Source organism: Chiloscyllium punctatum, chromosome 10 (assembly GCF_047496795.1).
Source record: "Chiloscyllium punctatum isolate Juve2018m chromosome 10, sChiPun1.3, whole genome shotgun sequence".
Classification (NCBI taxonomy): domain Eukaryota; kingdom Metazoa; phylum Chordata; class Chondrichthyes; order Orectolobiformes; family Hemiscylliidae; genus Chiloscyllium; species Chiloscyllium punctatum.
The window spans coordinates 57052356-57067006 of NC_092748.1; the positions used below are offsets into that span (position 1 = coordinate 57052356).

The 14651-nt window shown below is 39.9% G+C and overlaps 1 protein-coding gene across 3 annotated transcripts in view; it reads right to left on the reverse strand.

Moving 5' to 3' along the window:
• rapgef4a (Rap guanine nucleotide exchange factor 4a) overlaps positions 1–14651 on the reverse strand; it is a 289463-nt gene that overhangs the window by 211896 nt on the left and 62916 nt on the right. For all 3 annotated transcript variants that reach the window (XM_072579213.1, XM_072579211.1, XM_072579212.1), the window contains exons 3-4: positions 8072–8160; positions 5211–5357 (exon numbers count right to left, since the gene is read on the reverse strand). In XM_072579213.1, coding sequence (XP_072435314.1) covers positions 5211–5357; positions 8072–8160 — 236 coding nt within the window. The remainder of the gene's footprint in view (positions 1–5210; positions 5358–8071; positions 8161–14651) is intronic.

Consider the following 14651-nt stretch of genomic DNA (forward strand, 5'->3'; position numbering starts at 1 on the left):
ATGACTCAGCTGATGCTGGACAAAAACTTGCCTTTTTTGTATTAGGCATGCCAGTGGATTCTAAACAAATGGTTCCAGTTTTATCCATTTAGGATAGGTAGACTACCCCAATGTTAAATTACAATTAAAATACCAATTAGTAGTACTTGGTGTCAACCATCAAAATCAGGTTCATCATGATTAGATCAAATCTCCTTTTACTGCAAGCACATGCTAAACTTTTAGTTATTCATGACATAAATATACATTCTAAGTTTACAGCAGAAATAAATTTTAACTCACAAACATGTCTGGTTGAATCATTTCACCAACATATTCCATTTCAATAGAACAGACACAGCAACACTGTGCAATGACCTCGATACATTTTTAACTTTTGCTGATTTGTTATGAACCCCAGGACATTAGGAAAAATAGATTAGACTTCAAAACATTGCTGAAGGTGACATCATAGAAGGAAAGAACTGATCTATTAAACAGACTGCTTGTTTAATTAACACTTTTTCATTTAAGGAGTTATTATATTATAATATTATCCAATTACACTATTTTTAACCAATAGATGTCATGTTACTAATTACGTTCATACCCTCTTAAAGGATCGCATCTGAAAATATTGGAGACAATCTTCTCACAAAACTAAAATTCACAACAATTAGATTGTGATCTATAGCTCTTGAAAATATCAATGAATGTCAATAATTTTTTGAAACAAAAATAGAAGCATTCATTTACTTCTTACATATGATATCAAGTCCACACCACTGTCAGAATCTGCTATATAGAGCCTCTGTTTTTTCTGCTTTGATCTGATATGTTAAGCCCTTGAGGGTGTGTCATTGTAACTGATAGTTTACTTTCATCTACTAGGTGACAGGTGGAGCTCATTCACTTTACCATTTAGATGGTGGCCTTTGCTTGAACAGATTTTGCATGCACAGTTTTAAATTAGGATTTAGAATGCTGCTATGTGCAAACTATTTGTCTTGGTTATATTTTGATTTGCGGAATTTGATGATGGGGGGGGGGTTGGAGTGGATATTAAGATAACTTTCCAATTAAGTTTCCATTCCTTACAGTGAAATTAATTACAGCTAAGTTCACAAAAAAATTCTGAGCTCAACTAATGATTGGGATTATTAAATTGCCAGCCCTCAGGGCAGGTAAACCAGGAACTAAGGGACATATCTGTGTAGCTATCAGTTATTGCTGTCTGCCTATTGGGTGAGGATATGCAGCACTTACAGATTTTGTATTTGTCCATCAAACACTGCTCTGTACAATATAATACATTAATGCAGACTTCCCCCTTAAGAATTATTAAAACTCACAACAGAATTCATTTCAGTGGGAAGCAGAATGAAACTATAGATGCCATTAGTAAGACCACAGCTAGAATACTGTGAATAGGTTTGGGCCCCATATGTAAGGGAAAATATACTGGTATTGGAGGCCGGCCAGAGAAGGTTCACTAGGTTGAAACCAGGTATGGGGAGTTGGGGGGTGCATTATCTTGCAAGGATAGGTTGAGTAGTTTGGACCTGTTATTGTAATATTGAAGAATGAGAGGTAACCTGAATGAAACAACTTGGAGATAGTGAGGACTGCAGATGCTGGAAAGTCGGAGTCGATAAAACGTGGAGCTGGACAAAGCACAGCAGGTCAAACAGCATCAGAGGAGCAGGAAAGTTAACATTTCGGGCAGGACAGTCCTGATGAAGAGTCAAACCTGAAATGTCAACTCTCCTGCTTCTCTGATGTTGCTTGACCTGCTGTGCCTTTTCCAACTCAACATTTTATCAACCTGATTGAAACACACAAAACACTTAAAAGACTTTAACAGGGTAGATGTGGAGAGGTAGTTTCCCTTGTGTGAGAGTCTAGGATGAGAAAGCACAATCTCAGGCTAAAGGGTCGCACATTTAAGATAGAAATGAGGTGGAAATTCTTCTCTCAGAGGATTGTGAATTTGTGAATTCTTTACTCTAGAGACTGGGTCATCAAGTATTTTCAAGGCTGAGATGGGCATATTTTTAACCAGTCAGGGAATCAATTAACATAGTGAAAAGACAGGCAAGTGGATTTGAGGATTATCAGATTAGCCACAGAATGGTGGAGCAGAATGGATGAGCTGAATGGTCTACTTCTGTTCCTATGTCTTGTGGTCTAACTTTGTGAAATCCAGTTGTAAGGGTGACCAATAGCTTCAGATAGCATCACAGTTCCCAAACCTTCCTTTGCCATGAGAATTTGGCAGAGTGGGATGGGCAAGTGGCTAACTGGGGGTTGAGATCCTTAGGGAGATGCTTTGATGTAGACCTGCTTTTTTTTTCCTCTTAGGCTCTTGCAACCTACTCTATTTACCTGCTTCTATTTCTATCTCCACCACCACCCACTGCAGTAGCTATTTATATTTTCTCTGTGTCTCATAAATTACTTTAATTTCACTCATTACGCCTACTTTCAGATCATGTTAATAGCACTGCAGCTATTTTACAATTTCCTATTTTCCATTTAAACATTTTACAGGTCACTCAGCGGTTACCTAATTCTGTCTCTACATATTTTTCTCCTGTTTCTCTTTGTTCTGTTCCTTTTTAATACATTTTAAAAGCATATTTTAATCCCTTGTGAACTAATTGTATATTTATTGTTTTAGGTTAATCATTTTCAGTCATTTAACATGCTGGAATCACCACAGCAAATGCACTACAGTAGAGAATGAACAAAACTTCAGGCAAAGAAGCCTACTATCACCTCACTGCCTAACTTGTACGTTCACCTTCTCATTCTTGTTCAGAAAGACACTGACTCTTCCTTCCCTGCCGTCTGCAGACAGTGGAGATGACCCCGGTTCCTTCATAAGCTCATTGACATTTTTAGCAGAGAAAGAGGCTACACGGCCCATTGTGTCCATGCCAGTTAACAAAGATTGGACTACACAACCTCATTTTCTAGCTCTAGGCCCATAACCCAGGACGTTATGGCAACGCAAGTGAATAAATAAATACCACTTACATATCACAAGAGTTCCTGATTCAACTACTTTTCTCAGGCATTGAGGTCCAGGCTCCCAGCTCTCCCTGCATGAGAAAACTCTCCTCAGCGAACTTCTTAATCATAACCCCTTACATTGAAGTCCAAATTATCAATATACCCCTCAAATAGCAAGGTCCCAGCAATGACCCCACAGAACCCTACTGGGAACAGAAGTTTAGCCACAGAAACAACCCTTGACTATCATCTTCTGCTTCCTGCCTCTCAGCCAATTTTTCATCCAAAGCATAACTTTGCCTTAGATCCCTGAACTCTTACTTTTTTATCCAGTCTGTTATGTGAGACCTTATCAAAAGCTTTGTTAAAGTCCATGTTACAAGTACATTATCCTTGCCAGCACTCTTGGTTAACTTATCAACAAATTTTATCAAATTTGTCAAATATGAAGTTGCCTTAACAAATCTAAGCTACTTATCCCTGTTTAATCCTTGTCTCTCCATGTGCAGATATATTTTGACCCTCAGAATTCTTTCTAATAACTTTCTTACTGCCAAGGTGAGACTGACTAGTCTGCAATTTCCTTGTCTATCATTTCCTCCTGTTTTTAAGTACTGGGGCAATGTTAGCAGTCCCCCAGTGGTCCAGTGAATCCCCCAGTCTCATCTGCGGCTAAAGAGGATTTGAAAATTCCTGCTAGGGCCCTTGATATATCCTTCCTTCACTCCCTCACAGCAGGGAATATATCTCATCCGGGCCTTTAAGTTATCCATTTGTAAGGCTGCAAAACTCTCTGATAACTCCTCTATCTTCATGTAATTTCTTTTAATATTTCACAGTCCTTTACCCTGATGTCTGTAGCATCCTTTTCCATTTTGAAGACTGGTGGAAGTATTAATTGAGGATTTGCCCATGTCTTCTGGCTCCACACATACACTGCTGTTGCTGCAGACGGCACGGTGACTCAGTGGTTAGCACTGCTGCCTCACAGCATGAGGGTCCCAGTTCAATTCCAGCCTCAGGCAACTATCTGTGTGGAGTTTGCACATTCTCCCTGTGTCTGCGTGGGTTTCCTCTGGGTGCTCCAGTCTCCTCCCCCAGTCCAAAGATGTGCAGGTCAGGTGAATTGGTCATGTTAAATTGCCCATAGTGCTAGGTGCATTAGTCAGAGGGGGGGTGGGTTGCTCTTTGGAGGGTTGGTGTGGACATTTTGGGCTGAAGGGCCTGTTACCACACTGTAGGGAATCTAATCTAATCCCTTGAGCATCCTACTCTTTTAGTGGTTTTCTTGCTCTTTATATATTTTTTTAAAATCCTTTTGTGTGTTTCTTTATTCTACCTGCCAAAGTTTTCTCATGCATTCTTTTCACTTTCTTTTTAAAGTTCCCCTTGTACATATTTATTCTCCTATCGTGACTCTGCCATATTGAGCCAACGGTATGTTCCTTAAGTTTTTTTTTGTTTTTCTTCATCCTAACTTTCAGATTCCCTGATATCAGGATTCTCCAGTCTTGGTTCCACCCTTTGTTTTCACAGGAATATAACAGCCCTTCACACTCGTTATTTCCTACTTAAATGCCTCACATTGCACTGACACAGTTTTGTCTGTAAGTAGCTGTTCCCAGTCCTCTTGTGCCAAATCATACCTCTCTCAGCAAAATTAGTCTTCTCCTGGTTTAGAATTTTTATTTCTGGCCCATCCTTATTCTGTTCCATAACTAACCTAAATCTAATGTTCTCCAAAATGTTCCCCTTTTGATATATCTTCCACCTTCTGGGCTCATTTCTGAACACCAGGTCCAGAACTCCCCTGGACCTTTGTTGGGCATTCCATGTACTGGCGAAAAGAAAATCTCTGGATGCAATTTAAGAATATTGCCTACTAAATACTCCATGCATTAAAACATATTTCATTTACCCTTGATAAGCACACTTCTTTCTTATCTGACCAATATTTCCTCTGTTTTCCAGACTCATTTACTCATTTGTCAAATTCCAATTCCATCTCAGCTTCTCTCTCTTCTGAACTGCTTGCCAGTAGCCCAACCTCTGCCAATCTAGTTCAACTGCATTAGCAAATCTCTCCACAAAGATGTTGCTCCTGATTTTATCCAAAGTAACCTAATTGATTACAAGTGGCATTAAGTGGACACTAAATTTACCATTCACAACTATTTTCAAAAGAATCAAGAAGTACATGCTGTTTTCAGATTTACCTCCCAAAGTGCTTTGAAGTCTTTCTGTTCAATACGGAGAAGCTCGCTGTACTCCCTGGTAACAATTGTTGCATGGCGAGGAGTATTGTCCAGAATTGATTCTCCAAATGCTGTTCCAATTCCGAGAGTGCACAGTACAACAGCATCCTTTCAAAAGAATATATACCAAAAATTCAAACACTATACAATTTTAAATGGAATAATTCCTTTGGACCATTGCTGTAATATGTTTGCACTTTATAATCATTTAGTTTCTTAAACATTTTTCCTGTTACTTAGAATTTAACATCTATCGTAGTCTAATGAGGTGGTAATGCCTTGGATTTTGAGCAACATGGCAAGTACATGTGGATATTTTCATAGTTATGTGGTGAGGCCTGAGTCCTCATTACAATGAAGCCCACAGCCAGTCAGCGAAGAGTAAGTGAAGATCATGCCACGGCTAGCGAGACATACAGCGTCGGTAAGGAGGATGAGGGCAGGGATGAAGAGATGCAAGACCAAAGAGGGCAATCAGAGACTGGGAATGGGAATAAATAAGTATAGAGAGAAGGATCAGCAACATGCATGACCTAAAGGGCACTAAGAAGGAGAACTCTTGCCCCTCCTGGCTGCCAGTTCATATAAGTAATTTTGAAAACTCTCCATATTGGGAGTAGGCACCGACACATGTGAAACCCAGGCAAACCAATCTTGCAGCAAGGTACACTGAAGCCAACAGACCTTATATTTGCATATGCAAAGGAATCTAAAGCCTGTTTCAGGCTAAGGTACTGCAAGTTAAATTTTCTCCTTTCCCATGGCGATGTGGTGCACACCTGGCCAGAAACGTGGGACATTACCTTAGGGTCTGAATGAAGCATCATCTCCACCTTGAGCAGTTAGAAACAGTTAGCAGTGCCAGGATCATTCAACAGGAAGCATATGCCAAGAACTGATCTTAGAGCCTAAGGTTTGAATCAAGCCAACCCAGAGCTTCATTATAAAGTTCATCTTGTCTACCAAGGCAATGAGTAAGCATTGATCAGAAGCTGGATTGTAAGTCTTGAATTAGTGACTGAAATGAGACCATGCACATTCGACAGATAAGCTGAAATGTTTAAATGAGGCATGAACTGTTGCTCTAATGTGTTAAGCACATCTTTAGAAGGAAACAATAAAAACAAATTTGTATTGCATTTTTAACACGTTTTGTCAACCTAAGCAAAAGTAAAGCACTGAATCCAATAAAAAATTCATCCTAAAGCTTCTCATTGCAACTGTTGGCTTATTTATCAATCGCAGTAATTACTTGTATCAAAATGCAAATTGTTTCATTAAAAATCTGCAGTGATCTCATTAGTCTTTTTGTACACACTAGTTCTTGGATGATGGAACTGGGGCATAGAAACACCTTTGTACTGAGCATCTAAAACTACAGTGCACACCTTCCGATCTCAGGATAGTTGGAAATCGGCCATACCCTGAAAGGTGCTTGACAGAACTGTGTAACTGTTCCAATCTATTGCGAAACTTACCCAGGGAAGTGACGTTTCCAATGGACAAAGCCCCAGCGTTTGCAATGCTCTGAAAAACTCCCTAGCTCTCTAAGTTTGAGTTGGAGACTTTGAAGGGTTCCAACTTACTTACCTAAATGGTCACCCAGACAACATTAAAGGAGTTAAAACCTGCTGTGACTCTCGGTTAATTATGAAACTAAATCCCCTTGCCCCAAGCTTGCTTACACTGAACTCCTCCACCCAAGGCACTGGAACCCTGTCCCTCAATCTCCCAGCCCCAAACCCCTCGAGACCTAGCTCTTGACCAGACCCAACCCGGACCCTGATCTGTCACTGTGCAAACTTCAGGTGTTCTTCCCCAGATAAAGTAAAAAAAACTGCTCTTGGAAGAAACAATACTCAACTTCGCTTTTCTCCCCAGATCCTTAAGTTAAATGATACCAGAGAGCCAAGTTGCCAACAGCAGGATCAACTAGAATGTCCTTCAATATGAAGTGGGCAGAAAAGGGAGGGCACGGGCATTTTACAGCATGTTGTGTTTTCCAATCGTACTGTCAATCTGCTACTGAGGACAGAACCTGACTGGGGACATTGCACCCAAAGCAATCATTTAATTTGCTATAAGTTGAATTACCAAACCATCTACCTTATACATTATTATTCCCAAGGGTAAATTGAAAACAATTAGAGCGAGCATTAATGTTTGCTGCATTTCCTTCCCATCACTATATCTGTCAAAAAACAGAAATTGTTGGAGAAACTCAGCAGGTCTGCCAGCATTTCTGGAAAGAAATAAGAGTTAACAATTTGAGTCGAATGACCTTCAGAATTCAAGAAGAATCTCAAAGAGGTGTTCTGAAGAGGGGTCATTAGCCTCAAAACGTTAACTCTGATTACTCTCCACAGATGCTGCCAGACTTGCTCAGTTTCTCCAATAATTTCCATTTTTGTTTCAGATTTCTAACAAACGCATGTCTTTGTTGTACCATATCTATCACCTTCGGTGGCATTTTTTAAATTAAAAATGTAATATTCCGATCAGCGGTGCTGCTAATCTCACAAATTGGCCACAACTCCCTTGATATTAATTTTACCTTTACACCAATGGAGATTCCTGACATTCAGCAACAGTGATGTTATTGGTAAAACAGCTAACTGAAGGAAGCTTACAGACAGCAAACCTGGAAGCTCAAAATCTTTAACAATTTAATCAATTTATAGAGAATAAAAGAAAGATTAGATTATATACACAAGCTTAAGGTGGAAGCTGAAATATCAAAATGGCTCCCATCATGCTGAACAGCTGGGTGCAACAAAGTCAATTACTGTGGTTAGTGCATTTGAACAAAATATCCCATTTACCTGGTGGTTGGCTGTTTCTGACACCTTAACATCCAGGGATCCAGCGAGTACTGCATACCAACTTGTCCCAAGGTCTCCTTGTCGAAATACTTCAAAACAAAATACAAACAAAAACTCTAAAACATGGAATGGAATTATTCTCACTAATGCCTACAAATCAATTGGCATTTGAGAAAAATTTGTTTAATCTCTTCAAGGACCAATATCTTACTCCACAGTTCTGGTTGGCTATTCCCTGATCACATAATAGCTAATCTACCAGGTGACAATCACCTGATGAAGGAGCAGTGCTCCAAAAGCTAGTGCTTCCAAATAAACCTGTTGGACTATAACCTGGTGTTGTGTGATGTTTAACTTTGTGCACCCCAGTCCATCATTGGCACCTCTAAGTCATAGCTAATCTTTTGAAGAATAGTAATATCCAGCCTTTTCTAGGAGGAGGCTGGTCTCCGCCATCGTCGCTTGGCTACTCATTGTTAGTGCAGTCTAAAAATGATCCCACAGCTCTGCCCAATCCTACTCCCTGTATATTCCTTTCTTTCAAATATCTATTGGCCTTCCCACTTTCTTTCAAACATGTAAAACAAAAACATTTCTTACTTTGTAGTATTCCTTGCAAAATGTTCAAGAGCATTAAACAAATGAAACTTACATACATCCCACCACCAGGAGGAACCTAAAAGAAACATTTATGTCAAAAAAACAAATCAGGTACTGCACCTCTTGACTGACATGCAATCTGCTTTGAAGACTCATCTGTAGGATAGAAAAAAAGGACCATCTGTTCTTCCGTTTCAATTTGTCTCTTCATTGCTTATATTTCCAAGTGTTTGACTTGAGAGTTCAGGCCATTGTGAACATTTTTATGCATTTCACAAGCTCCAGAATCATCTCAGCAGGGAGCTGTGTTCACATTTTTGGGGGTTGATTAGCAATTGTCAGCAGTTGTTTAAGGATTATCTGCCTTTGATGTGATAAGTGAACAAACATTTGTTTGTTTTTACAACAGATAGACGACTTAAGAGGTTTTACGTTTCTCTGAATTTTTTTAAGAGTGTTTGAAAGTAGCTCTATTGAATTGTTAGGAATTTATTTCTTTTAATTTTCATTGCAAAGGTATAGCTCCCAAGGTCTATCCATAGTGTTTATTAAATGCATAGCTGTGCACGATACATGGAGCATGGAGACATTAGGAGGATGGAGGATTCATGAAGAGGGAATGGAGCATGAGAGTACACAAAAGGAAGTATGGGAAGGCATGTAGATGGTATGGGGATATAGAAAGCAATAGAGTGGACATGGAGGTATAAGGGACATGGGAACATAAGGTAGCATACTGGAGATCTGAAGATATAGGTGGACATGGACATTTTGGGTGGGAGTGGTGAGGTTTAATCAGCATTAGAAAGATATTGGGAATTGAGCTGCAGTCCATGAGAACCAAGACAGACTTTCTGTTCAGCCCACCTCCCCATGCAGATTCCTTTCACACTCCTTCCACACTTAAGGTGAAGAATATGATGGGGATATGGTTCAGAGTAAGGCTCAGGTATCAGAGGATGAGGCCTAACTCATGCTTCCCAAAGCTGAACTGACATTCTGGGCCTGCAACAATAAGCATGTGATACGATACCAAAAGAAGATACACATGCTCTACACTTTAGACTCTTAATGGTACAAAGCTGAGGCTACAATTCAAGAGAGATTGGAGGGAGATTCTTCAAACATTGGACAGAAATTTCCACTCCCTTGAGCAGCATGTGCAATGGTAAGAATGTTCAAAAATATGGAGAAAATGAAAAAAAAATCAGAATCCCAACAATAAGAAAAAGTTTTTAATGTTTCCCTTAACCTTCAAACAGTATGTTCCAAATCTCAATAATGAACAGTGACCAATTTAGTTCCAATGTATTTGCATCTGATTATTAGCCCAATTTACCAAACTTCTATGCAGCTCGCAATTCTTCTCTTCTCTGAGAAACTAGACAGACCCAATTCCCAAAATGAAGTCAGAGAGGTTTCCCGGCAGCAGCAACTCTCTGTTTGCTTCTCCAGGCCTTCAGGTAACTCAGCCTTCCTCACAATATCTCTTCATGTTATGTGGACATTGTCCTCATCCACTACAAGTGGGCATTAGCAAATCACCAGGGAGAAGGTGAGGACTACAGATGCTGGAGATCAGAGTTGAGAGTGTAGTGCTGGGAAAACACAGCAGGCCAGGCAGCATTCGAGGAGCAGAAGAATCTACGTTGAAGGGCTCTTGCCTGAAATGTTGATTCTCCTGTTCCTTGGTTGCTGCCTAACCTGCTGCGCTTTCCTAGCATCACACTCTTGACCCATTACCAAATCATCAGCCTCATCACGATATCATTCCTGCTCTCGGACTAACTCTCACATCACTTCTGCACATCAGAAACTGTTTTTGGACCCCAGAGATTCTAATGATTTGTACACTTCTACCTGATCGCTTTGAGCACTGGGACACACACACATCTCATACAGGATGCATCTTCTGGCTCTGAGCGAACTTAACACTTAGTCACCTTATCCTTACTTGGACACTGCTAGGTTGCAGGCTGTCAGACTTTTAAAACAGAGTTGTTATACCTTTCAATAGTGAGAGTTGTCATCCATGTGCCCACGCGAGACGTGAATGTCATTGCAGACTCAGTGATTGGTGGCCTTGTGAGTTTGATGCAGCAGAGGGAAGCATATACTCATACAGAGTGCAGGAGATCACTAACATTCTTCTTGACTGCTGTGCATTTTTTTTAACCTGGGTCACTGCACTGGCGCAGGGTGCTACCTCAGTCCAGGCGTGCAAGGTTGGCTGATGTGGCCTCCGTTGCTGGTCAGCAGGTAAGGGGATGGCTATCCTCTCCACTAACCCAACAATCAGAACCTCCAGGTCGCTGTCAGTGAAGCAGGGACCCAACTTGCCATTTTAGACAATATTCCTAGCGATGGCAGTTGAGCACCACAGTGTGAAGGGCAACTCGTGTTGTGTAATAGCTAACATTCTACAGAGCTGGAGTTTCAATATGACACCAACAGCATGAATGTCCCAGTGTCCCAGCTGGGAGCACTTCCACTATTCCTGCCCAATGATATGTGCTGATGAGGTGAGTTACAGAATTAAAGAATTCGAGAGAAGTGGATTTCATGAGAAAAGCCAACATGGACCATGGAGTACCAACTGCTATGATTCTCACTTGAAAAAACACTTTATCCAAAACCGCAAAAATTCAGTCCGAGGAATCAATCAACTAAAAGTGAGATCCTAGTTAATTTTTCAGCACCGTCATGGTTCAGAATTGGGAGATTTTTAACCTTAAAGAGACAGTACTTTAGATTCTGTGCATTTAAAATCAACTGAAACACTTACAAAGTATGCATTTTATAGTTTTTTTGAACAATATAGTTGAATTGAAATGTATTAATTTTTGCAGTGTTCAATGGCTGAATCTGTTTTGTCAAAGTTTTAAAAAATGTTTCAGTTCAGATTTTCAGCATCCACAGCATTTTGCTTTTACGAAAAAAATGCTTCTATTTGTGTCAGTGAGTACTTATCAAGTGGTCAGCATGGATGAGTTGGACTGAAGGGTCTGTTTCCATGTTGTCCATCTCTATGACTATGACTAAGTGAAGCAAAGCATTAGCAATATTCATATGAAACATACTTATTGTGATCTTTAAAATCTCATTTTTTTTTGACCACTTGTAGCCAATCCACCATCAAGTATCAGTCTTCAGGGTAGGATTGCATGGGACACAGTCTCACACAATCAAGTTGAACAAAGAACACTTCATCAGTAAACACACTTTTGTTCCAGAAGTTGTATGAAATTTCTTGTTTGGAATAAAACTAAAATGCCTTTCAGCACTGTATGTCTACCAGTTCAAGTTTTAATCCTACTGTGCAAGAAAACCTTATGATCTTGTCTTATGATCTGAAGCTTACCAATTCACCAAAGCACACAGGTCACGAGCGTGTTTCTGAGTTATGCTAAATTATTATTTTGTCGCAGTTTTATTGTAAAATCCAGGCAAACCTAATGGATACAAAACTAAAAGGGTTTTCTTGTACAGTAGAATTAAAACTTGAACTGGTAAAAACAGAGTGGCTGTGAAAGGCATTCTAGACCTACTCCAAGCAAGAAAATTATATGGGAATGGGAGAAATAAAAAAATGAGTAAAAGTACTTTTTGTTGGCAAAACTGCAAAATAGCAACAGCTGGAAGCACAGCTGAATTAGATAGTAGACCAGTGGAAGAGCAGAATTACTATTAAAGTGATGATTATGAGAGGCAAGAAGAGGAAGAGAGACAACATCTCATTTCTACTCATTAATGAAAGGACACAGGCTAAGCAAAGCAGATGGTACTCAGAATTATGGGTAGTGCATTGAGATGGATAGAAACCTGATGGCAGACAGGAAACAATGAATAGGAATAAATGGGTCTTTTTCTGAAAGGCAGGCAGTGAGTAGTGGGGTATCACAGGGATCAATGCTAGGACCCCATCGATTCACAATATATATAAATGAACTAGATAAGAGAACTAAGTACAATATCTCCAAATTTGCGTTTGACACAAAGGCTGAATGGGATGGTGAGCTATGAGGAGGATGCAGAGATGCCTCAGTATGATTTGGACAAGGAGAGTGAGTGGGAAAATGTGTCTGAGATGCAGTATAATGTGGCTAAATGTGAGGTTATCCATTTTGGGGGCAAAAATAGGAAGGAGATCTGAATGGCTATAAATTGAAAGGGGAATGCACAGCGAGATCCAAGTCCACTAGTCACTGAAGGTAATTATGCAGGTGCAGTCAACAAGGCAAATAGTTTATTGGTCTTCACAGCGAGAGGATTTCAGTACATGTACAGAGATGTCTTGCTGCAATTATACTGGGCCTTGGTGAGAACACACCTGGAATAATGTATGCAGTTTTGGTTTCCTTATCAGAGGTAGTTTTTTTTTGTATTGAGGGAGTTTTCCAGATTGATTCCTGGGATGGCAGGACTGACTCTTGAGGAGAGGTTGAATCAGTCATATTTGCTGGAGTTTAGAAGATTGAGTGTGCAATCTCATTGAAATCTATACAATTCTAATAGGACTGGACAGGGTAGATGCAGAAAGCCCAGAACCAAGGGCCACAGAATAAGGATATGGGGGAAAACATTTAGGACTGAGAGGAGGGGAAGTTTCTTCACCAGAGAATGGTGAGCCTGTGGAATTCACTACCACAGAAAACAGTCAAGGCCAAAACATTGTATTATTTCAAGGAGATGTTGGATCTCACATTTCGGACTGAGGGGATCAAAGGATAGGCTACTGAGTTGAATGGTCAGCCATGATCATAATAAATGATGCAGCATGCATGGCGGATTCATGCTCCTATTTTCTATATTTCTACATAGAAGAAAAAAACCTCAGCAGGGATGGCAGCGTCCCTATAGAGAGAGAAACAGCGAACATTTCAAGTCCAACATCATTTCTTCATAGAACAGAAGATGTTGTCTGATAGCAATGCAAACATATTTGATTTTAATAGGTTTGTTATGAATACAAGGGGAGAAGCATGTTTTCAGATTCAGACAGAATGACAATGTGGATACAATTCACCTCAATTTTGATGTTTTATAAAACAAGACTGCAGTCATTAAATTGCTAAACCAATACCAAGAGAAACTTATGAGTACAATAAGACTCATTACTCTGTGGTATTATTGTATCCTGAAAATTACAAAGAAAACATCATCATTACTGATTTTTAACAGTAAAACTGTGCCGTAGGATGCAATTCAACATGGAATGTTTGTACATGTTTATCCTAGCGATCGAGAAATGAAGAAGGGATGAAATTATGCCTGGAGGCTATAGTCTGAGTAGCCAAGGGTCTTCCTATCAAAATCCATCCAACTAGCCTATTACTAGTTTTGGGTACATATAACTGACATTTCAAATAGGAGCGCTGCAAAATTAAAAACCAGCCAGATGTGACTTTTCTAAAATTCATTACTCAACTCTTGTTATCACTAGCTGGGCCAGCATTTGTTGTCTATCTTTAGCTCTGGAGAATGAGATAGTGAGCCGCCTTCTCAAACTACTACAGTTCAAGTGGTCTAGGAATGACCATGGTGCTGTTAGGAAGGCAGCAGGTTAGATTCTGGGCAGTCTTACCAGCTAAATAAATCTTCCAGACATTTGAGTAAACAATCCACTTAAAGTATTCATTTGCAAAAAGTGAACATAACGGATGAAAGCTCCATGTCACAAGTTAACACCATTTTTGAATGAGGCAGTATAACATTTGGATATAGGTGGCACTGGCTACACCAGCCTTGGTTGCCTATCCCTACTACCCTTGAGAAGGCAGTAGTGAGCCACCATATTGAACCATTGCAGTCCATGTGGTGCATGCATAGACAGAGAATTGGAATGGAGTTCCAGGATTTTGATTTAGTTATGCTGAAGGAATGGCAGTGTAATTCCATGGGAACTTGTAAGTAGTAGTGTTCCAATATGTCTGCTGCCCTTGTCTTTCTAAATGTTATTGGTCACAGGTTTGGATGCTGC